The 13,632-nt window shown below is 33.4% G+C and overlaps 1 protein-coding gene across 10 annotated transcripts in view; it reads right to left on the bottom strand.

Moving 5' to 3' along the window:
• Positions 1-13,632, bottom strand: part of VPS13B (vacuolar protein sorting 13 homolog B) — a 719,992-nt gene that overhangs the window by 590,586 nt on the left and 115,774 nt on the right. The window contains exon 17 of one of the 10 annotated variants that reach the window (XM_033126660.1): positions 11,048-11,175. The exons of the other annotated variants lie outside the window; for them this stretch is intronic. Coding sequence (XP_032982551.1) covers positions 11,133-11,175 — 43 coding nt within the window. The 3' untranslated portion in view covers positions 11,048-11,132. Of the gene's footprint in view, positions 1-11,047; positions 11,176-13,632 lie in introns of those variants that run through there. 10 annotated transcript variants of the gene reach the window in all.

Below are 13,632 nucleotides of genomic sequence, written 5' to 3'. Positions count from 1 at the left end.
TCAAAGAGGGGGCGAGTATTTTGAGGGGGATTAATGGCAATGTGTCTTTTACTGTAATGATTTATTTTTAATTTAAACATTCACTGTGTTGTTTAATCACAGCTTGAATCAGCATTATTAATGTATCCAACTACCTCTCCTCCCTGTCCTGACATTGGATTATCAAATAATTTCTTACCTTCTCATTGCATTGAAATAAACTTCACTTAAAACCTCCCTAAAAAGGAATGACGTCAGTAAAAAGGGCAGAGTAAGGTACATCAAAAGTCTGTCCCTCCATACAAGCAACAAAAGAGCTGTCAAAAACTGTCAAGATTTAACTTTTTCAGAACTCTGGAAACTAATCAAAAGCATGCAGCAAAATGGGGAACACTTAAACATAAAAATTTTTCTTTTTTAAGTAATAAAAACCTACCTCAATCTCAGTAGAAACAGTGAGCTTTATGGTATTTTCTACTTATCCATGTTGTATACCCTGCCCCCAAGTTCAGAAGTGGCATTGAATAGCTCACATTCCCAGTATAGGTAGCAGTAACAAAGAAAGCAAAACAGACTTTATCCACAAGGAGTTGTGGTTGTTTGTTTTGACTTGTCTGGGGCTACCTAGAGAACCTATTCAAAGAGCTTGCTTTATCTTTTTTAATTCAGAACTCTCCTAAACAACTACCTAGGGGTATTTATAGAAAACACTTACAGGCAAATGTATTCCATTAGTTCCTGCTGCCTGGAAGAATGGATAAGAGAAGGGGCAAAAAACAGACTAACCAAAATCTTGGGAGAAAAGTTGGGAGTGATGCTTCAAGGAATAAAAAGACTGAAAAGCTCCAACATTTTCCTGGTAATAGAGAAGGCCATACACACACTCAAGACTGTACAGTTGCAGAGGCAAAACCAAAGAGTCTTAAGCTTGCCACCCTGGCTGACTTTCAGGGTCTACACAACAAGGAAAAAAGGCAGAGTTGTAAACTGTCTAGTTGAGTTTTCAAGGCATTCCCCAATAGAAATCATAGAGGCCACGTGATAGTGGGATGAAATATTCAAACTGCTGAAAGAAAGAAATGTCAATTCATAATTATACTTCTGGCAAAACTATCCTTCAAAAACGATGTAGAAATCTCCCAAGAAAGAAAAGTTCAGGACCAGAAAGCTTCACTGGTGAATTCTACCAAACAGTTAAAGTAGAATAAATACCAATCCTTTTAAAACTAGTGCAAAAGAAATGAACAAACCCTTCTTAATTCCTTTAATAAGGCCAGTATTATCCTAATACCAAAGGGAGACAAAGACAACATAAGACGAATATCCCTTGTGAACACAGATGCAAACATCCTCAGTGAAATACTAGCAAATCAAATTCAGAAGAATATTCAAAGTAGTATCACCTTAATAACTGTAATTTGTCCTGGTTCAACTTATGAAAATCAATGTAATAAACTGTATTCATAAAATGAAGGAGGGGGAAAGCATGTTCTTCTCAAATGACACAGAAAAAGCATGGGGAAAATCCAATACTCTTTCATAATAAAAACGCTCAACACACTAAGTATAAAGGGAACTTCCTCAACATGGTATAGGATATTTACCAAAAACATAACTAACATCATACTTAGTGGATAAAGACTGAAAGCTTTTTCTCCATGATCAGGAGTAACACAAGGATGTCTGCTCTTCCCTTTCTATTCAGCATTGTAGTAGAGTTTCCAGCCAAGAAACCAGGAAAGAAAAATAAAAGGCATTCAGACATTAAAGGAAAAAACCAAAACTATCACTCACTACTCACAGATGACATAATCTTATACACTCAAAACTCTAAAACACACACACACACACACACACACACACACACAATTAGAGCTAATAAGTTCAACTAAGTTGCAAGATACAAGGTAATTACACAAAAATCAGTTTTATACCTATATATACTCACAATAAATAATCTAAAAGAAAAATTAAGAATATTCCATTTACAATAGCAATAAAAAGAATAAAATACTTAGGAATAATTTAACAAAGAAGTTCAAGATTTTTATAATGAAAATGACAAAGCACTGTTGAAAAACATTAAAGGGGGGCGGACGGATGGCTCAGTTGGTTAGAGAGTGAGCTCTGGGCAACAGGGCTGCCGGTTCGATTCCCACATGGGCCAATTGTGGGGAGCCATGATTTCTTGTTTATTCTGTAGCCTTGCAGACTGGCTCAGTTTTTAGTTCCTGAGGCATTGTCTCTGCCTGCAATTGGAGGGTGCTTGCAAGCTGCTAAGGAATGAGGTGGGAACGGCCAGTTCCCGGACACAGATCACTGATGATTATCAGGGTAATTGGTAGGCTTTGTCATTGAGATAATGACTTTGGGAAAGTTTCAATGAGTCTGTAGTTCATATGTAAAAGTTGAAAATTTTACTTTCAATGAGGCAATGCACATTCGTGATTGCTAAGCTGCACATACACAGGTGGTTTAAATTGGTAAAGGAAAGTAAACTCCGCGCTTCAGGATCACTGAAGACCGGCCGCATCATCACATGTGTGAGTGTCTTTTTTCATTCCCACTCCCCCATTCAGGTACTGTTCGATTTGTGGCGGCTGGCACGCCACAGCCAATGAGCTGCACCCTCCGCAACTAGAATGAAGTCAATGGGCTGCTGCTCAGCTCTGGGGTGGCCAGATGGCTCAGCTGGTTGGAGCACGGGCTCTCAACCACAAGGTTGCTGATTCAATGCCTCGACTCCAGCAAGGGATGGTGGGCTGCGCCCCCTGCAACTAGCAACGGCAACTGGACCTGGAGCTGAGCTGCGCCCTCCACAACAACTACGATTGAAAGGACAAAACCCTGGAAGTACACACTGTTCCCCAATAAAGTCCTGTTTCCCTTCCCCAATTAAAAGATATATATATATATATATATATATATGAAGTGTTGCATGACAACCACTAACACAAAAGTTAGAGGGGGGTAAATGGAGTTCAAGAGTCTAAGGTTCTAGTACTATTGGAGAAATAATAAAAATAAAATCTGTTAAAAAAAAACATTAAAGGGGTCTAAACAATGCTAAGAAATCCCATGTTTATGGATTGAGAATTTTAATATTGTTAAGATGACAATATTTGCCAAATTGATCTATAAATTCAATATAATCCATATCAAACTCCCAGTTGTTTTAACTAAATGAATAAACTAATCCTAAAATTCATATGGACTTACAAGGGACCTAAATGGCCAAAACAATCTTGAAAAAGAACAAAGTTGGAAGACTCACACTTCCTAATTTCAAAACTTACTACAAAGGTACAGTAATCAAAACAGTGTTACACTGGCACAAGGAAAGACATACAAATCAGTGCACTAGAATTGGCAAACTAGAAATAAACCCATATGTCTATCATCAATTGATTTCTGAAAAGGGTGTCAAGAACAATAAATGGGAAAGTCTTTTGAACAAATGGCTTTGGAACAACTGGATATCCAAATACAAAAGAATGAAGTTGGACTCCTACCTCACACCATATACCAAAATAAACTCAAAACTGATAAAAAAGCTGAATCTATAAAATCTTAGGAAAAAACACAAGTGTAAATCTTCATGATTGTGGATTAAGGAACGGTTTTTTAAATGTGATTCCAAAAGCAAAACCAACAAAAGAAAAACAAATAAATTAGAGTTCATCAAAATTAAAAACTTATATATCACAAGATGTTATCCAGTAGGTGAAAAGACAACATAAAATGGGAGAAAATATATGCAAATCATGTACCTAATAAGAGTCTAGTATCCAGAATTTGTAAAGAACTCCCACAATTTAACAGCAAAAAGACATACAGCCCAAATAAAAAATTAACTAGGATGTGAATAGACATTTCTCCAAACAGGATACAGAAATGGAAATAGCACATGAAAATACTCAACATTATTAGGGAAATACAATTCAAAACCACAATGAGATGCCATTTCACAGCCAGTAGGATGGCCATAATAAAAGAAACAGAAAATACACGTATGCACTGAATAAAAGATTCTTTAAAGCAAACAGGTAAAATAGTAGAGATCAACAGACAGCAGGAAAAACAAATAAGATCCAACTCATAAATTTATATTTCATTATCATCACTGGTTTCTTTTACTTTTCCAACATTGCAGCCATTTTCTAAATAATTTTAATTTCTTTCATTAAGGGTTTAAAAATTTAGAGGTGTTTCTCTACTGTGCTCTCAAATTTCTGCTCAAAATTCCTGAGCAAAGAAAACAGTTTATTAGTAGTAATACTCAGTAAAGAAAACAGATATTTGGAACACGTACACTATAAAAATGTACAATTAATCTAGCTACTCTAGCTTCAGCCAGATACTCTGTGGTATTTAAGAAGTCCTATGCTGTGGCAAGAGCTATGTTCTTATAACTACAGCAATATTTATTTACAGGGCAAAATTACAGTCGGGATTCTTTTAACAAGTAGGTCTTTACTATTTCATACCAAATTCAGCTACTGTATATGGTACTCTAACTTTCAAGCCATCAAATGTCACATAAAATAATTCCCAAATGGATAACATAGACTTAAATAAAAACTTAAACATATGCAAATTTTAAAAGATTAATTTATTCTACATTTTAATAATACCCAAGGGTAGGAGGCAATTCCCTCCTTCTGATTCAATTTAATTTAACATCAAAAGAAATAACTCACGTTGTACAAAAGCCAGAACTCGATAATAAACAAGTAAGTTATATCATACACATAGGACATGTTTTTGTGGTTTGTTTTATTTTCCAGCTGTAACCAACTACAAATAAAGTACATTTTATTATACATCTGTTAAGTACTCCAGTAGCATTTGAACTAAACTATTTTAAAATGATTTGGCAATAGATGGTAGCTTATACAATATACTTATTACTGTAATAATATCAATGAAGACGGGTTTTTTTCCTTTTATTTTTCTCAATTTTAAAATGTAGTTCTAACAGGTTAACAAGCACAAGAAATAAATATCCATGTACCCATTTCATCAACCCAATTCATTAAACCCTAACATTACACCATATTTGCTTCAGAAATTTTTTAAAAAATCAATAGCTTTTATAACATTTTTAAAGCTATTTGGGTAGCTCATTAAAATGTCAATGAAAATACACAATAAAAGTATAATCTTCCTTGTGATTTATGCCACTACAAATTTATTTAAACTTTGTTTAAAATAAACCAGCTAAATAAAATTCATACTCTAAAAGTAACTTCTGGATTTACCTAATTTTTTTTGAAATATCACTAAACCTATATTTTAACAGTTAGGTGGTGAAAATAATTTATTTAACAAATGTCTAGTCCACATATCCGTAAGTCCTAGTCTGAACATATGTTCATTTTACAGAATAGGTTTAAAAACCATCAATTGAAACATTACTCTCTAGGGGAAAATAAATCCTAATGTAACTAGTGGGATAAACAACTCATTAAAACTAAACTTGGACAAGCTCCAGGATAAATTTAAGGAAATAGAAACAAGTAGGTCTTGATTGTGTAGTAGCAAAGACTGAAAATGAATATGCTCTAATTAACAAATACTTTAAAAGACTCTGTACCATCTGCTGACAAATTATAATACAAAGCTGGTGAAATTTCTGGATACTGCATTTCTGTATAGAAAATACTTCCTTCAAATTTTTAAATAAAAAATGTGGAAGTGTTTCTTACTACTCGATGCAAAGGAATTAACATACAATCCATTCATGTTCATAGGAATACCATAAATTTGCCATACATAAGCTTGAAGAACAGCCATCCATTCTTTTAAAATCAACACACCTCACAGCAACTGAAAGAATATCCTCGGCAACAGCTGGATCTAAAGATTTATATAGAATCCCCAAATGCAAAGTTTGAAACTACAAATTAGTTCCAAAAATGTATTTTTGTTATTACTCATATCCTGTACAGTAAAATAAGATTAGATCACTTTTTCCTAAATAAAATGAGTATAAAACTTCACTAACTCAACTTTAAAAAGCTAAGAAATTTGTATTTAGTTCTGTATACAATGACCCCTTAACTTACATATCAATACTCAAAAAGAAAAAGTGTTTTTAATTAAGTGGTAGGTAAAATGAAAAGGTTAAACTAGCTCCTCTTTCCTCTTTCTGATCACACTCCACTCCCCATAGGTAACCGCTTTTTATGAGTTTAGCATACACACCTACAGACCTGTGTCTATTGATTTTATGCATTCATAAATACACATGTAATTTTTTTTTAAAGATTTTATTGGGAAAGGGGAACACGACTTTATTGGGGAACAGTTGTATACTTCCAGGACTTTTTTCCAAGTTAAGTTGTTGTCCTTTCAATCTTAGTTGTGGAGGGTGCCATTCAGCTTCAAGTTGTTGTCCTTTCAGTCTTAGTTGTGGAGCTATGTGCAGCTGCAGCTCAACTTCAGGTCCAGTTGCTGTTGCTAGTTGCAGGGGGCGCAGCCCACCATCCCTTGCAGGACTCGAAGAATTTAACTGGCAACCTTGTGTTTGAGAGCCCACGCTCCCACCAACTGAGCCATCCAGAAGGCAGCTCAGCTCAAGGTGCCATGTTCAATCTTAGTTGCAGAGCCCACCATCCCTTGCGGGACTTGAGGAATCGAACTGGCAACCTTGTGGTCGAGAGCCCACTGGCCAATGTGGGAATAGAACCGGCAGCCTTCGGAGTTAGGAGCATGGAGCTCTAACCGCCCAAGCCACCGGGCCGTCCCCGATATACATATAATTTTAATGGATACATATATGTATATGTTTACAGCCTCCTAAGAATGAGTAAACAACATTATCTAGAGGTCATCAGGATCTTTCAGCATCAGGATATATACTTCTACTTTGGTGTTTTTAATACATATTTGATATTACACTGAATCAAGTTTCACATTCATCAGCAGTATATCAGAATACCCCTTTTTCAACATCACCACTAGTATTAACTACTATACTTTTTAATTACAATTATTTTTAGCATTTGCAAATGGTTGTAAAATACAAGTTATATTCTGTTTTGATGTGAAAACAATTTACCATTTTTCAAAATTTCTGAAATAAGTATCATTTGAATTTAAATATTACTTAACAGATGGACAAGGAAAATGGGAAGTAAAACTTGTCTATCTCTAAAATAAAATACGGTGAATGCTTGATTATTATAAAGTCCAAAATCTTACAAAGAACTATGGGTGATAGTAAACAAACAAAATACAAAAGGAGCAAATGCTGTCTAATCATTAATCTCATCATCTCCTACACAAGTTATTCAACATAGATAATTAATTCATCTACTTAAGTAAAAATGTTTACTCAGGGAAAAAAAGAGAGAAAGTGTGTTTCTGTGATATATTTTATATATGTAATTAATAACATTCAAATATAATCTTGAAAATTCTGATTAGGGGAAAAAATCACAAAAAATTTAGTTCAATTTCAGTAAATAATTAAGGTCATTGGTTTTTGCTTTGGCCAAGAGCACATTTACATGTATTACGTAAGTAAAGAGGAGACAGATTTGGTTGTCAAAAAAGTATACAATCTAAATCAATCTGACAACCAAAGAACACTGAAATCACTTAAGAAATTACCAGCTGCGTATCAAAAATGATTCACTTGTGCCTATCATGGATTCAAGGTTTTGAAATGTCCTCCATACAAAAAAGAGATAGGCCTTATGGAGTTTAAAGTTTAAAAAAAAGAAAAATGAGAAATTAAATAATCACACAAACCAGTATAAAATCACTTCTATGAAAAATAGTACAGTGAAAAACAAGAATATTGCATGAATTATTAGGGGGATGTGACTTAGTCAGAAAGAGATCAATTGGTCCAATATCTGAAGGGTGAGTAAAGATTATTTATGGTAAGGACTAGTGAAGCTATATGGTGAAAGACTTGGCTGAAAGAAGGCAAACTGAAATAGGACAAGGTGGGAGAGGATAGGGAGGAAGATATTCAGAAGAATCTAGACAGCCAAGAAGAGGCCAGATCTGGAAGGCACTGCAGAATGCTTTAAACATCTTAATATTTAAAGTAAAAGCTATGAGAAGCAAAGTATTTTAGGCAGAAGAAGGACAATTAGAACTATCTTCCAAGGGCCGGCCCAGTGGCTCAGGCGGTTGGAGCTCGATGCTCCTAATGCCTAACGCTGAGGGTTTGATTCCGCCATGGGCCAGTGGGATCTCAACCACAAGGCTCTTGATTCGACTCCTCGACTCCCGCAAGGGATGGTGGGCTGCGCCCCCTGCAACTAAGATTGAACACGGCACCTTAAGCTGAGCTGCCGCTGAGCTCCCGGATGGCTCAGTTGGTTGGAGCCTGTCCTCTCAACCACAAGGTTGATGGTTCAATTCCCACAAGGATGGTGGGCTGCGCCCTCTGCAACTAACAATGGCAACTGGACCTGAAGCTGAGCTGTGCCCTCCACAACTAAGATTGAAAGGACAACAACTTGACTTGGAAAAAGTCCTGGAAGTACACACTGTTCCCCAATAAAATCTTGTTCCCCTTCCCCAATAATTAAAAAAACAAGAACTATCTTCCCAAACCTGGGTTGCAGACATAGGAGTTAGCTGGTGATTAAGAACACATCTAAATGCTTAAGAGAATCAAGAAAGAAAAAACAAATACAATTTATTCATATAGGGATTGCAAGGCCTATAATACAACAGTTTGAACATGATAGGTGTCTTAAAAAAATATTCTTAAAACAAATAAATGACTCATTAATCAGTTGAAAATTGAAAAATTCTAAGTATTAACAAATTCATCTAGGTACCTGGCAATATTTTTTTAAACTTATAAATCAAAATCAATACTATCAAAGCTATTATCGAGAACTTGCTAATCAGTTACCAACATGCTATTAATGACTCCATCACCAACTAATTAAAAGATGTCTAGAACACGTGATTTCATCTCTCTAGATTCCCGATATCACCTTCCCTAATCCTCCATTTCTACATCTAAAATAGAGATAATACCTGAGTTGTTTATTCCAAAAGTCAGTTGTGAAGTTCAAATAAATCCCTGTATGTACTGGAATTAGTTAAGTACAAATGCTATTAGGTTGGTACAAAAGTAATTGCACTTTAAAAAGTTAAAAATAGTTGCAAAAAACACATTACTTTTGCACCAATCTAATATATGAGTATTATGATGCTGTTCTTAGATATTGTCTTCTGCCCCTAAATATGCACTGTATGATCTTTTGAACATGCGTAACTCCAACGATCATTTGTTCTTAAATTTCAAGTTAATATATAAAAAAATAAATTAAATCATCAAACATAGTTTAGAAATAAATTTAGAGGCAATAATTAAAAACACAACAGGCTAAATTTGGTGATTTTTAACCAAGACATTTCCCTTGGTTATACTAATAATTTAGAATTCTTTTGAATATACTCTTAAGTTTCAGCTTCCAAAAAATAATGAAACACAGACATACTTAAAAGATACTGTCACTAGAACAAAATGTTGTCACTGGATAATATTCTCATTTTATACATAGACAAAACTAAACACTAAGAAAAACCTAGTATTATTCTTCTCAAAGAAAGAGATACAGGTCTTGTAATAACATTCTCCAATAACCAAAAATCAAATTTAAAGGCAATAATCTAAGAATAAATTGTAAATGTTCATTTGGGTACCACTTAACAAACTATTTTACTAAGTTCAAAACTTTTAATAAGGGATATCGATGCATCATACCAGCCTATACAACTTCACATTCAACTGATCACAAAATTGCATGTGTGAAATATCAAATGTTTCCAAAAGCAAAATCAAAGAATATCTTTTTTTCTCATTGGACCAACAGTCTCTGGTTATTAACATGTGTTGCATGATCTTCGTGCCCTTATTAATATAATCAAAGGGGAAATTTTGATATAAAAAGATACTATCTTTTAAATTCCAAACACAGACAAATTCTTTAAAAAAATAAACTAAAAAAGTAGGCATTTTTCAACTGGTCACTTATTTAAGCATGCTATAAACTCAGAACCAAAATATGACAGAAAAAAAAAATTTGGTAGGACTATTAATAAATATAAAAATTGGTCAGTCTTTCCAGGTAATATAACAATAATACATTAACATTCTAAATAAGTAAATGTATTTTATAAGTAAAATATAAAAGCATTAATAAAATGATTGACAATATTTATAATTTCATAATTAAATATTTTTAGCTAAATGTGGCAAAGTGTTGAAACTAAATCCCAAACCAGCACAAGCAGAGACTTTAAAAGTACTAAGAAACAGACATATAGTTTAGAACCAATTATGTTAATTGTTAAATTCAAGATTCCTGACTTTTATTCATATAAAGATTACTTACAAGGAATTCTTTAAAATTTTAAACATAAATGTTATTATAGAAAAGTATTCAATCAAGACAAATTCACGAAAAATCAATGACATATTTGGTAGGAAAACATCCTTAATGAAAATAATGGCTAGATTAATTTCTATTCTATATTTTCCAACTTCCAAAAAAGAAATATAAATACATATCACTTAAAAAATAAAACTATTCTTTCTAATACGAACAAACTGCTATTGCAGACCTCAAAATCAATTTAAGTAAAATTTTCACCTTGATAAAAATACAAGGCTATAAATAAATTTAATACACAGAACAATAGTAAAATAAGTTTTTAAAAAATTGTAAGTTAACCTTGTTTAAGCGTTAGGCTACTAGTCAAATTGTCACAAAATATATTAGAGTCCTTTTATGTCTCATATTTAAATTATGTTTTTATTTTCCTATTTTTATTACTGTTTTTAAACTATCTTTTAAAAAAAATTACCTAAGCAAAAGATGCTCAATGAACTGAAGCGAAAATATATGAATGTGTGTATATGAAATCTAGTTACAATATCCTTTATTATGCCACTGCAAATGCTACCTGCCTCAGTCTCTGGCAGTCCTGTAGGCTAGAGAAATCCCAGAAGCCTTAGTGAAGAGGCTCAATCATTGACGGGTTTGTGTAAAGGATGAAACAACAAAGCAAGAACAGTGGGATTGCTAGCAAACAAGAAATTAGTCATCCACTAGTCACCCTACAACCGGGGAATCCAGATGGCATTACCCTTTACCATGAGCCAGCTGCCCTCACCAAAAACTGATGTACTCCAGGAGGAAACAAAGGGAGTGACTGCAATGAAACAAGAGAAAAACGGGGGAAATAGAAATGTTCTACATCTTCATTTTGTTGGTGGCTACATAACTACACACACACACACACACACACACACACACACACACACCGTGTTTCCCCAAAATACCACACACACACACACACCGTGTTTCCCCAAAATACCACACACACACACACACACACACACACACACACACACACACACACACACACACACACACACACACACACACACACTGTGTTTCCCCAAAAATAAGACCTAGCCGGACAATCAGCTCTAATGCGTCTTTCAGAGCAAAAATTAATATAAGACTGGTGTTGCTTTACTATAAGACCGGGTCTTACATAAAATAAGACCCAATCCTATTTTACTATAATATAAGACCGGGTCTTATATAATATGATATATAAGACCCGGTCTTATATTAATTTTTGCTCCGAAAGACACATTAGAGTTGATTGTTCGGCTATGTCTTATTTTCGGGGAAACACGGTATATGTGTTAAAAATCACTTAATTATACACACAAAATTGTTGAACTCTGCTGTATTTAAATTATGCTCTAATTTTAAAATGAAAACACTGTTACTGAAAACACTTGTATAATTCATATAATAAACCATTACAGAAAAATTTATAAACCACGTTCCAACAACTCTGAAGTACTATGAAAGTTTGCTACAGTTACACAGTATTTTCAGGTATAAGCAGGCCTCTAAGTACTTTTGTAATTTTTTAAATTACTCACAGGGATTTTATAATGAAATAAGAATATTTTGAGAAATAAATTAAGTATAAAAAAATAAGCATTCACCTTCAAATATTATTCTAAAAAAACAGTTAAAAGAAAGAACATCATGATACTAAAAAAACTAAAATCCAGACACACAAACTCTAAGAGGATTCACATATCTGAATATGTGCATGTATTACAATGAATTAAAACTGAAGATATTCAAGAATAGTACAATTACCTTATATTTCTCTTCAGATGCTAGACTCTACAAGCATATTTGCTTTAGAATATTAAACCTTCAGTTATTAAAAATTTAAAGATAAACAAAAAAGGAAACTAAGTTTGGTCACTTTAGCTACCTTTTCTTCCTTAAATATTAATATAACCAAATATACACGTTCTTTCTAATGTCTTCAAACTTTAAGTTAACTGATCTAAAAATGTTTATAAAATTAAATTCTACTTCAGTTCATTTTAATTAACATTATTGAAAATCTATTCTATAACTAGGTCCTGGAGCATAAACACAAGTATGAAAAGTAAATCTAATCCAGATACAAAACTGATAAAAGTCCTATAATGACAAGACTAGGCATTTTCAGAGTTAACTTACCAAAGACTTAAATTTAAAAGAACACCCAGTACCAACTACTTATCTTCCTAAAGGAGGCAGACAAGTCTGATACAGAATTAAATTCTGTATTTAAATGAGTTTTAAAACCAACAATCACAAATCAAGAAGGAACCTAAACACAATTCCCACATCCATAATATCTCAAAAATTATGGCAAAAGCTTATGTCTATTTGAGATAGAAGAAGGGGCTAATGACACAAAAGGACATTCTTAGAACATCCCAAATCAGTTACAGCAGCAACTGTAATAGGTTTGGAAATCTCTCGTGCAACTCTGGAAATTAGACATCTCTGAATAAGAAAGAGTAAGGATAGCTATTTGCAAGCCTGAATACATTCGCCCCCCCAATTGAAGGAAAGCAATATAGAGATGTGAAATAAAAAACAAGTTAGCTACTGACACATGCTATGTCAAGGATAAACCTCAAAAACATTGTGCTAACTGATTGAAAGCCAGATACAAGATACCACATATTGTATGATTCCATTTATATGCCAGAAAAAATAAATTAATGTAGAATGAAAATAGATTAGTAGTTACCTGGGGCTGAAGATAGGGATTAACTGTAAATGGGCATGAGGGATGTTACTGAGAAGATGAAAATGTTCTAAAACAGATTTATGGTAAACGTTGTACCACTCAGTAAAGTTATTAGAAATCATTGAACTGTACACTTGAAATGAGTGAATTTTATGCTATATAAAGTATACCTCAATAAAGATGTTTATTAAAAATACAAGTTATCAAAGCTATGGAAGGATGTCTAAGGATGCAAACTTAACTCCAACTTGCAATATACTCTCTCATTAGTGGTGGAGGGGACTGCTAATCTAGGGTCTTGATTCAGATAGGCAGAACTAAAACTGAATTCCAACTTCACTATTTATTATACTATAAGCATTAACAAGTTAAGACAAAAATATGCATAAAGTGTTTATAATAGTGTCTCTCTCTTAATGCTGCTATGATGAATAAATAAGATAAAGCATAAGACTCTTAGAACTATTCCTGGCACATATATGCTATTATTATTATTAATTCTGTATTATTAAAACTCTCCCCACAAATTTTTCACATGCCACT

This window comes from Rhinolophus ferrumequinum, chromosome 14, assembly GCF_004115265.2.
Source record: "Rhinolophus ferrumequinum isolate MPI-CBG mRhiFer1 chromosome 14, mRhiFer1_v1.p, whole genome shotgun sequence".
Lineage (NCBI taxonomy): Eukaryota > Metazoa > Chordata > Mammalia > Chiroptera > Rhinolophidae > Rhinolophus > Rhinolophus ferrumequinum.
Note: the sequence above shows the minus strand (reverse complement) of the source record. Positions and strands in the feature narration are given on the sequence as shown.